This window comes from Bos indicus, chromosome 11 (assembly GCF_029378745.1).
Source record: "Bos indicus isolate NIAB-ARS_2022 breed Sahiwal x Tharparkar chromosome 11, NIAB-ARS_B.indTharparkar_mat_pri_1.0, whole genome shotgun sequence".
Taxonomy (NCBI): domain Eukaryota; kingdom Metazoa; phylum Chordata; class Mammalia; order Artiodactyla; family Bovidae; genus Bos; species Bos indicus.
The window spans coordinates 71,867,989-71,880,231 of NC_091770.1; the positions used below are offsets into that span (position 1 = coordinate 71,867,989).

Here is a 12,243-nt window from a genome sequence, read left to right on the forward strand (position 1 = left end):
TTCATTATTGTTCCAATGTAATATACCTTCTACTCATATCTTTCCTCACTTCTTACCAACTCTGAATGTCTTCCTCATACTGGTGTGCATAAAATAAAAATGCAGTTTTAGTGTACAAAGTCAAATGTTAGGTAGCACACAAAAACCTTAACCTAAAAGAGTTTGTCAATGGAGCTGAAAATAGAGCTTGTTTCTTAAAATGTGGTATCCAAAACACACTTGAAACTTTTATTCTCTATGGATGCAAAAACCACAGGAAAACATGTAACTAAGGATAATGAGTTGGAATGGATGATGGATGGAGAATCTTATTATTCTGTTAATTCCCCCTCCTGCCAGTGCTACCCTGATGATCTAATTCAGGACTGAATAATTTCCATCCTGTCTATTTTGAATTCCTCTCATCCCAGATAACGGATGTGATTTCATATAGTACTTCTGGCCTTCTCTGTTGGGAGTGAGGCTTCTGAAGACTTGAAGACTTTAAGGGGTGGGTCATCTGATAAAGGCCCTTGGAAATTCTTAACAGCAAGCCAGCAGTAGGTTCAGAGAAGGCAACAGCAACCCACTCCAGTACTCTTGCCTGGAAAAGCCCATGGGCGGAGGAGCCTGGTAGGCTGCAGTCCATGGGGTCGCAAAGAGTCAGACACAACTGAGCGACTTTCACTTTCATGCATTGGAGAAGGAAATGGCAACCCACTCCAGTGTTCTTGCCTGGAGAATCCCAGGGATGGGGGAGCCTGGTGGGCTGCCGTCTATGGGGTCACACAGAATCAGACACGACTGAAGCAACTTAGCAGCAGCAGTAGGTTGGCCAACTAAGATTTCAGTCTAGTTTTTGTCTGCTTTCCTATGCTGGAAAGGAAAGAGGGTGATGTTACAGAAAGTGTGTTACAACAGACCTCAGAGGTAAAATTTAGGTTAAGACTTAAATGATAAAATGAAGCCTGCAGTACAATTGGGGGAAAAGACATTCTAGGCTGCCGTCTACGGGGTCGCACAGAGTCAGACATGACTGAAGCGACTTAGCCGCAGCAGCAGCAGACAGTGGAAACGGGGAACGCAAAGGCTCCAAGATGGGAAGGAGTTTGGGAGGATTAAGGAACAAAAGTCAATGTGGCCAAGTATAGTTGGGGACTGGACAGAAAAAGGGTGGAGCAGAGACCAAGGAGGTTAAAAAGGTTAATGGTGACAGCAAGGAGGCCTTGTAGGACAAAGTGGGATGAATTTTATTCTAAGTGCACTGGGAAATCATTAGGCTTTGAGCAAGTGAATGAAGTCTGATTTATAGTATAAAAAACTCAGCACAGTTGTATGTGGAGTATACCAAGCCAGTGAAAAGGAATCCAGTTAGGAAGCTCTTGAAAAGGCAAGAGGTGATGACTGTTCTGAATGGAAAGGCAAATATGGGAGTGAACATTAGACATAGGGGAGAGCTGACTCTTAGTGGGAGGGGACAAATAGGTTATACAGGAGACTAGGCTCACGAACAGACCCAAGACTGTATCATGAAAAAAAAAAAAAAAAAACAAAGACTGTATCATGTCTCAAAGAACATTTATTTTTCCCCCATATAATAGTCTGAGGTCATCCTGAAGGGCCAATAGTCTTTCTTGAGGTGATTCAGAGAATCAAATATTTCCATGTTGTGCTCTACCACGCCCTAGAGATGCCTTATCATATGCATCTACCAGAAGGGGAAAGTGAGCATGGAGGTACACTCACCCTCTTAAAAGTTCTGGCACAGAATTGATACATTTCTACTCACACTCCACTAGAGAAGTTAGCTAGTTAGCCTATCACTATAGGGGGATTGGGTGGAGCCCTGGGAAGTGTAGTCATTTGTCCTGTAACCCTGTAACTGTGCAACCCTGTCCAATTTTGCTGGACAGCCAGTAGTCTGGTACAAGGATGCTTCCAATATGAATTGGGAATAAGATTGTAGTATCATTATTTTAGACTGGAATATCATTCTTATAGATGTCTACTGGAACCCCTGAGCAGGAGGAATCTATATAGCCCTAGGGTGTGCTGAGTCCCAGGGCAGATCTTCAATTTTAAGAGACCTTGCCAATTTGTTTATAAATTGATTGTACCAATGTCCGTTCCCAAGTCCAGGGAGTTCACACTGCTCCAAAATCTAGCTGGACTTGATACAGTCCAACTTCAGGACATATTATTCTAATGAATTTGGTTTAAAAACTTAAAACACTCGGTAATATGATTAGAACACTCTCTAGTGTGTCCTGCTGATCCCTGGCTCAGACAGCAAAAATAAAAGGATCCCCTGTGAGGGCCCTGGATGAGACTGGACAAGTTTAATCTCAAACCAATTACAGGCACACATCTATTTTGGGGGGCTTGGGTGCACACTACTGCAATATGGTGAAATTCACAACAAATGAGTCATATGAATTTTCCAGTTTCCCAGTGCATATCGAAAAAGTAAGAGAGTTCCAGAAAAACATCTATTTCTGCTTTATTGACTATGCCAAAGCCTTTGACTGTGTGGATCACAATTAACTGTGGAAAATTCTGAAAGAGATGGGAATACCAGACCCCCTGACCTGCCTCCTGAGAAATCTGTATGCAGGTCAGGAAGCAACAGTTAGAACTGGACAAGGAACAGACTGGTTCCAAATAGGAAAAGGAGTACGTCAAGGCTGTATATTGTCACCCTGCTTATTTAACTTATATGCAGAGCACATCATGAGAAACGCTGGGCTGGAGGAAGCACAAGCTGGAATCAAGATTGCGGGGAGAAATATCAATAACCTCAGATATGCAGATGACACCACCCTTATGGCAGTAAGTGAAGAAGAACTCAAGAGCTTCTTGATGAAAGTGAAAGGGGAGAATGAAAAAGTTGGCCTAAAGCTCAACATTCAGAAAACGAAGATCATGTCATCTGGTCCCATCACTTCATGGCAAATAGATGGGAAAACAGTGGCTGAGTTTATTTTTCTGGGCTCCAAAATCACTGCAGATGGTGACTGCAGCCATGAAATTAAAAGACACTTATTCCTTGGAAGGAAAGTTATGACCAACCTAGACAGCATATTAAAAAGCAGAGACATTACTTTGCCAACAAAGGGCTGTCTAGTCAAGGCTATGGTTTTTCCAGTAGTCATATATGGATGTGAGAGTTGGACTATAAAGAAACCTGAGCACAGAGGAATTGATGCTTTTGAACTGTGGTGTTGGAGAAGACTCTTGAGAGTTCCTTGGACTGTGAGGAGATCCGACCAGTCCATTCTAAAGGAGACCAGTCCTGGGTGTTCATTGAAGGACTGGTTCATTGATGTTGAAGCTGAAATTCCAATACTTTGGCCACCTGATGCGAAGAGCTGACTCACTGGAAAAGACCCTGATGCTGGAAAAGATTGAGGGCAGGAGGAGAAGGGGACGACAGAGGATGAGATGGTTGGATGGCATCACCAACTCAACGGACATGGGTTTAGATGGACTCCAGCAGTTGGTGATGGACAGGGAGGCCTGCCATGTTGTGGTTCATAGGGTCACAAAGAGTCGGAGACAACTGAGCAACTGAACTGAACTGAACAGTGCATATAAAAGGTATGCAATGTAGACTACACTACATTGTAGTTGCTTTATAGTGTGCAATGCCATTATGTCTAAAGCAACAACTGTACATACTTCAATCAAAATCAGTATCTGTAAAGGGAAGAGCAATAAAGCAAGGTATGAGTAGATTCATTTGAACCAGCATAATTTTGGACCTAAGCAACTGAGAAACTGTATGTTACTTCTTCAAAACTCATTCCCATCTCTAGTCATCCTTTCCCTCCCTTCACACACAGTGTCAGCAAGGAGACAGGTAGCACATTGGAGTCAATGAACAATGGAAAACATCATTCTAACACAGTCATTTATTTTTCTTGCCATTGCCAAACATTCCCCAAATCTTACTCACCAGAAATTAACAAGAGCTTCTCCATTTTCCTCCCTGACAATCCTCATGAACGGAAAGGGCTTTAAGAGAGCAACTGCCAATGACAATGTCGAGTGGACAGACCATGTCCTTCGTTTCAAAACTACCTGTTCTGGTAGTATCCCAACCAAGTTTCAATGCTCCTATGTTTCAAAGTGGTCTTCACAAAAGCCCACATTTTAAGGCTATATGGAGGAGCACAGAGAACAGTTAATAGTGGTAACAGCCTTTTAGATTTTGAAAAGGCAGTACTGGTCCACATCAGGGTTAAGGGTCTCTGGCTTTTTATGCGGCATAAGCCACAAAAACTGGCAAGAATACAGAAGACCAATATTTATGGAAAGGGGGAAGAGAATTCAGAAATACAATAACAGAGCTGCTCTAATTAATGCTCCAGGGAAAGCCAGCCTCAAGGAGAACAGCCTAACAGATACTATCAGCTAGGCATGAGTATCAGAAAAAGAACTTTTCTTTCCAACTCCAGATAAGTATCTACACCTGGTGTCAAAGTCTCAGGTTATAAAGAGGGCAGAACACAAGATCTAAAAAAGGGTAGAGAACAACATTCTCAGAAAATTCAGAGACAGACTTTGGCTAAATGGGAGATACAAGGACTTAACAGAGTGCAGACTAACCATCAGGTCAAGTCCAGGGAAGAAGGAATGTGCACCCTGGCTACCAATCTTCATGGCAGTACCAGCAATATTAGGGTTCTGTTTCAAATATCAGAGGTAAAAGGGTATTACTTCTCAATCCTCAAAACTGCAGGAACAAAATAAACTGCAGGGAAGTTCATTTGAGGTGGTATTTATTTCTGCTGCCTTCTTCTTTCCAGTCATTTTATGTGAGACATATTCCTCCTAAGGCTGCGTATCATACCTGTGCATCTAGTTACTTACTGCCACCTGGGATGAAGTATTTCCCAGGAAAACCTGCGTCCAGAGGGTCTAGCTTTATTATTCTAAGTATCTTCTCACTTTCAATCCTAAAACCATAATGAGACAACAAACAGCCTCCAGAAATTCTGTCACCCAAGCAGACAGGGGACCCTTATTAAAGGAGTGACAACAGTTCTAGGTTCTAGGCTTGTTATATCACAAATACAAAATCATCAATCATATGGTTTTAAAAAGTTAGTTTGGAATCATTTTATAAGATAGATGATGGAGTAACTACGAAATCAATGGCGTTTCCAAGAACATTCTATACCCCAGTATGGGAAGGATAATCAAACAGGTTTCTTAGTCTTGTACAGGGCAAGAGGGCCTACAGTGGACCTTAAGGGGGAGCTCTTTGGGCAAGATGAGAGAAAAACAGGGGGACTCCAATGAGAATAGCAGGAAAATCTACCAAAAAGGGGATGGGGGTGGGGGTGGTGGAGGGTTCACAAGAATCAGTAGGGAAAACAGTGAAATTTACACAGGAGGAAGGAGCTGAGTGTGTCACAGCGTTACACAAACAGCTGAAAGAGTAAATTTCTCTTCACTCAGCCCCCGTGACTCAGGCCTCTCCACACAGGTCCCTGTAACCACAGCCTCCCATCCACTCTCCCAGGAGTGCTTTCACACTGACTGCCTATTTCTTTCCTCGTTTATGATTCGTCTTTGGGGACCTGACTTTCTGAAACTGTGTTGGCACTGGCTCCTGCTCTGGTTCTTTACGGGATGTCGCCACTAGCAGTTCCTCATGATTCCTCCTCTGATCCTTCCCTACTCTAAGACTTGGCTCTGTCTCAGGAAGCTCAATGCCAGGCTGCTGCCGCCGCCTTAGAGACCGTCGGCTCCTGTGCTGCTGCCTCCGCTTCTCTTCTTCTTGCTGTCGCTGTTTTATCTTCATCAGCTTCTCAAAGCTCTTGGTTGTTGTCGGATTGACAACAAACCAATCCTACAAAGGCAAAACAGAAACACCATCCAGTCAAAATACAGTGCCTGAGGAAGCGGTATGGAAGACTTTTTTTTTTAAGGTAGGATTAGGGAAGAACACAATAAGGAGGAAACAGATATGAAACTAGAGCTTAGAACTGTGTCTTATAAACTGGAGAAATTCAGTACAAAGCAGTCATTACAAGCATTTCTTGTTTAAGACATGACTTCAGGTACTACTGTAAGGGATCTACAAAGCCTGATTACTTAGCATCATCCCACCCATTCCTCTCCTTTTGAAGATCTCCTCATGAAACATAAAACATTTGGCCATAGGAGATCTTTATTTCAATTTTTAATTTTGCAGCCAGACCACCTAAGTATAAATCTCAGCTCTGTTTCTAACCATGTGACCATCAGAAAACTACTTAACCTCTCTGAGTCTCAGTTTAAAAAATTAAGGGCTGGAGAACTGGAACCCAATGAAGAAGTATTCCTGCAAAAGAAAAAATCCAAAACAAAACACAGAAATAAAATCAACAAAATGTCAACGTAAATCAAGAAATCTGCTTAGTCTTCTAGCTCTAACTACCAATTCATAGGAAATAACAGAATAGAGAATCACTGCTATAGGAACGCAAACAGCCAAGTCCAGAAGGTGAGTAAACATAGGTGACCAAGGGCCTGGTTTCTTCAATAATAGGGGAAAAGAAACACCTACGTTGCCTGATGAGATTGTCACTAGCCATGTGTCATTAGTAAGCTCTTGAAACATGCTGAATCCAAATCAAGATATGCTATGTAAAACACACAGTAAATTTCAAAGACTTTCTGTGAAAAAAAATGTAAAGTAGCTCATTAATAATTCTGTATTGACTACCATGTTAAAAAGATAGTATTTTAGATATATTGTGTTTAAATAAAATACAGTATTAAAGTCAATTTCACCAGTTATCTTTATACTTTTTAAAAATGCAGTTAGTAGAAAAATCTGGATTACACATGTGGCTCACATTATATTTCTATTAGATAGCACTACTCTAGATTAAGACAGACAAACACAAGGACTTCCCTAGCAGTACAGTGGTTAAGACTCGGCACTCACAATGCAAGGGGCACTGGTTCCCTGTTCGGAGAACTAAGATTCGCCATGCCATGTGATGAGGCCAAAAAAAAAAAAAATCTAAAACAAAGGTCCATATACGGCATTTGTCTATTTTATTTTAATTCATTCATTCATTTACTTCCTTTTTTTTCCTCCTGCAGTGGAAGCACAGAGTCTTAACCACTGGACCACCAGGGAAGTCCAGTTTTAGATCTTGATTGGAATAAATCAAATCTGAAATAAAATGATGAGACAGTTAGGGAAGTATAAATAATGAGTACATATATGATGATATAAGGAAATTTTGTTAAGTTTTAACGTGTGATGATGGTTGCAGTTATGTATTTTTAAAAGTCCTCATATTTCTAGACACAGGTTGAAAGAAGTATTGACAGCTAACATGTGATGTGGAATTTGCTTTAAAATAAGCATAAAAGGACAAGAAAAGTGGATGCAATTACCAATGACACAAGATGGGCCACACAGAGGACTGTGAAAGCTGTTCATTACACTACTCTGTGCACTTACATGTTTCTGAATGTCTGTTTAAAAAAATGTAGCCTAAGAAAGTGAGGCAAAACGGTATGAACAAGGTGAACATGTTTACCACAGTACAGAGTTCATAAATACCATCATAAATCATTGAACAAATGCTTGGGAGCAAGTCCCAGACTAAGTGAAATTCGCTGGTTCCAACTTTTGAGGAAGAAACTGGAGAAACAAGTGAACTACACAAAACCATATTTTGTTAGGAGATAATTATCTCTCAAACACTTTCTGCAGCATAAAAAGTTACAGTATTATTAAAAAAGAAAATAAGGACTGGCCTTCTTGAAGAAATCTCAGATGTGGAAAGGGATTCCCAAAGCTTCAACTGGTAAAGCAACAGGAACCACAATAGATGACACTACCTGAAGCCCAGAAAAACGAACTGAAAGTCCAGAAAAACATCTATTTCTGCTTTACTGACTATGCCAAAGCCTTTGACTGTGTGGATCACAACTAACTGTGGAAAATTCTGAAAGAGATGGGAATACCAGACCACATGACCTGCCTCTTGAGAAACCTGTATGCAGGTCAGGAAGCAACAGTTAGAACTGGACATGGAATAATAGACTGGTTCCAAATAGGAAAAGGAGTACATCAAGGCTGTATATTGTCACCCTGCTTATTTAACTTATATGCAGAGCACATCATGAGAAACGCGGGGCTGGAGGAAGCACAAGCTGGAATCAAGATTGCTGGGAGAAATATCAATAACCTCAGATATGCAGATGACAATACTCTTATGGCAGAAAGGGAAGAACAACTCAAGAGCCTCTTGATGAAAGTGAAAGAAGAGAGTGAAAAAGTTGGCTTCCAATATTCAGAAAACTAAGATCATGTCATCCAGTCCCATCACTTCATGGCAAATAGATGGGGAAACAGTGTCAGACTTTATTTTTTGGGGCTCCAAAATCACCGCAGATCGTGATTGCAGCCATGAAATTAAAAGACACTTACTCCTTGGAAGGAAAGTTATGACCAACCTAGACAGCATATTGAAAAGCAGAGACATTACTTTGCCAACAAATGTCCGTCTAGTCAAGGCTATGGTTTTTCCAGTGGTCATATATGGATGTGAAAGTTGGACTATAAAGAAAGCTGAGGGCAGAAGAATTGATGCTTTTGAACTGTGGTGTTGGAGAAGACTCTTGAGAGTCCCTTGGACTGTGAGGAGATCCAACCAGTCCATCCTAAAGGATACCAATCCTGGGTGTTCATTGGAAGGACTGATGTTGAAGCTGAAACTCCAATACTTTGGCCACCTGATGCGAAGAGCTGACTCATTGGAAAAGACCCTGATGCTGGGAAAGATTGAGGGCAGGAGGAGAAGGGAACGACAAGAGGATAAGATGCTTGGATGGCATCACCGACTCAATGGACATGGGTTTGGTAAACTCTGGGAGTTGGTGATGGACAGGGAGGCCTCGAGTGCTGCGGTCCATCGGGTCGCAAAGAGTCAGACACGACTGAGCAACTGAACTGAACTGAAGCCCACATGGCTAAGAACTATTACATCTGAGGGCAGAGAACTGTTGCAGGGGCTTGCTATTTTTCCCCAGCAAGCAACAATAGTTTCTTCAGTAAAATATGCCAAGAGAATGCACACACTACTCCTTGAGCTTTTGCAATAAGGGGTTTATTCTATAGTAAACAAATTCTCTGTTCATCTGAACTCCTAAAGACTTTCCCCAAGAGAAAACTCTTGACATTCTGAACTTAAAGCATTTTCAACTTTTAACTTTTTAATTTTGAAAATTTACAGACTTTCCACAAAAGTTACAATAGTTCAGTGAATACCTAGACTGACCAATGTTAATCTCTCTTCCCTTCCTTCCCTCCCTCCAACTCTCTCTTCCTTCCTTTGAACCATCTTCAGTTTAGTTACCGACATGATACTTTATTCCTAAAAACATCATGTATCTGCCTAAGAACAAGGGCATTCCCTGCATAACTACAATACAGTTATCACATTCTGGAATATTAACAATGACTCATTACTATCACTTTGTAGTATAGTTGGTATTCAAATTACCTCAGTTCTCTCAATAACATCTTTTACATTGTTTCTATGCGGTATTTCAACAATATTCAAAACAGGTTGCTCAAAGATGTTGGAATACCAGAAAACAGGAGTATAGACATTGCTGTGAAACAAGAATTCCAAAGGTGTAAATGCAGCCTGGTTGTCAAATGCCTAGTTTAACTAGACTTCAGGTAATCAGAGGGCTTCTCAGGTGGCTCAGTGGTAAAGCAGGAGACACAGGAGACATGGTTCAATCCCTGTGTCGGGTAGATCCCCTGGAGAAGGAAATGGCAACCCACTCCAGTATTCTTGCCTGGGAAATCCCATGGACAGAGGAGCCTGGTGGGCCTCACTCCATGAGCTCACAACAGAGTCAGACACGACTGAGCCCGTGCACACAAGTTAATTAGAAGAATCAGGGCTGCTCATAGCCACAGTTATTTCAAATGCTTTCATGAGTGAGTGAGTGAAAGTCACTCAGTCATGTCCGACTCTTTGTGACCCCATGGACTGTAGCATGCCATGGACAATTTCTGTCCATGAAATTCTCCAGAATACTAGAGTCAGTAGGCATTCCCTTCTCCAAGGGATCTTTGCAATCCAGAGATCAAACCCAGGTCTCCCACATTGCGGGCAGATACTTTACTATCTGAGCCACCAGGGAAGCCCCAAAATACTGGAGTGGGTTGCCATTCCCTTATTCAGGAGATCTTCCTGACCCATGAATCGAACCAGGGTCTCCTGCATTGCAGGCAGATTCTTTACCAGCTGAGATACCAAGGAAGCCCAAATGCTTTCATAGAAAAATACTAGTCTACATCTGATTTAAGGACGTCTTTTAATTCTAATGAGTCCAGTGGACCCTTTAGTTTTTCCTGACAGTCCCAGCCCATAGTAAGAGTCACAAAATCCACGTGCCCTGTGGCACAGTCATGGGGTCCACAAGATTATGAAGTTACGGGAAAAAAGGACCCTCACCTCAGCGTGGACAGAGTTGATGTGATACTTGACACCACTCTCTGACACAAATTCTTTCTGACAGAGAAGACACTTGTATTTTCCAGCCACAAACGTTCCCTATTTTTAAGAAAGAAAAAAAGCATGACTGGTCAATTTAGGAACAAATTTACGAAAATCCCAAACAGTAATGTATGTATCTATGTGTGTGTGTGTGTGTGTGTGTGTGTGTGTGTGTATACACACACATATATATACACATACATATATTTACAATATTGAAAAAATACAATTTATTGTTTGAACTCAAATCACCACCGAGCACTTTAAGCCTAACCTAAGTCACACCTACAAATAATGGTTACAGCACAAGTAAACTGCTAATTCAGGAGATAAGCAAGTTAGTGCCAGCAGAGACCCTCCCTTCCTCAAAGTACGGAGAAGACAGCATGCTAGGTAAAAGTTAAAGTACACCATTACACGTTAGATAGTTCACACTACCCTTCCAACAAGCCACATGTGCTACCTGGGCAATGGGTAGGGACTATTAGAGATGAAAAGAGGAAATATGACTTCAGCAAAGTGAAGAACAGCAATATATTTAGGAAAACTTGTTTGGGTATATTATCGCCATAATACATCTATTCTAATGCAATTCTATACCAAACACTGGCCCCACTAAGCCCCCAACACAATCTAAAGTTTCCCGATTTTATTATGTAAGATGTCACATTCTTCTATTTTCCCTATGTCTTCCACTTCCTTCCAGGTTTCTCCCCCTAAATGATCAAACGCCTTAAGTTCAATGAGGGACCAACATGTAATTCTTCCCACTAGAATCAATCCACTGCTGTACAGAATGCCTTGGGAATCCAGAATCAGAAGAGCACCCTCCATAAGACCTAGCTGAATGACTCAAACTAGGATCAAGGTGACAAATCCCTAAGCATTCCTGCACAGGTCTGGTTTGGGAGCCTATCACTCCCTTGTTGCCTTGAATTAAGACTTCTCTCCCCTCCTGAAGTTTCAGGTTTCCATGGTGCTCATTTTGTGTGAGCAGATACTGCTGATCAGGAACGGAAAGTGGCAACAATCCCAGGGCTGGTGGGCTATAGGACCCCTGGGTCAACATGGAAAAGATTCAGTGAGGTGAATGGCTGTGAACCTGACATCCAGGGATCCCATCTCCCATCCCCGAAAGACAGTATAGTTCAGATGGCTCTGGAGATCTTCACCAATCTAGATAAACACATGTTAAGTTGATTCTAGGAAGCTGAAGGCCCAGCAAAGCAGGACAGGCCCAGTGTAGCACAGGCTCAGGTGGAAAAAGTTAAATCCCTGATAGGCACTGAGAACTATGTATTTTTCTCCAAATTTTTTCATTGATATGACTTATGGCTATTTTGGGGTATTCTGCATCTTTGGCATGCCCTGGTATCCCACCTAGTAACAGACCAAGAATTTTTGGGATACACACAAAAAAAGTAAACCAGTCTTTGAAGTAACAGACAATAGGATAACTAGCTGTTCACCGAATCTGAATTCTCTTCCATGTCAGACTATTTTAGAGGTCATGTTCAGATAAATAGTTCAGAATGTTACAAACCAATGTACAAGAGCCCAGGTGAGCTTTAAGACCAGATACACTACTGTAGACAGCCTCACAACCCTGTAAAAGAGAAGAAGAAAGCATGTGAAGATGACACCAAATAGCATCATTTTCTTAGCAATCTGGCCATTCACATTAACCCACTCTACCCTCGGGAGGAAGAGGTCAAATAAACTGTACCACAACCAC

General features: G+C 41.6%; 1 protein-coding gene across 5 annotated transcripts in view; it reads right to left on the minus strand.

Annotated features, from left to right (window-relative positions):
* Positions 1-3,872: 3,872 nt before the first annotated feature.
* ZNF512 (zinc finger protein 512) overlaps positions 3,873-12,243 on the minus strand; it is a 73,867-nt gene continuing 65,496 nt past the window's right edge. For 3 of the 5 annotated variants that reach the window (XM_070798107.1, XM_019970507.2, XM_070798109.1), the window contains exons 12-14: positions 12,052-12,114; positions 10,467-10,565; positions 3,873-5,836 (exon numbers count right to left, since the gene is read on the minus strand). In XM_070798107.1, coding sequence (XP_070654208.1) covers positions 5,528-5,836; positions 10,467-10,565; positions 12,052-12,114 — 471 coding nt within the window. In that variant the 3' untranslated portion in view covers positions 3,873-5,527. The remainder of the gene's footprint in view (positions 5,837-10,466; positions 10,566-12,051; positions 12,115-12,243) is intronic. The other 2 variants (XM_070798108.1, XM_070798110.1) reach the window with 2 other exon arrangements.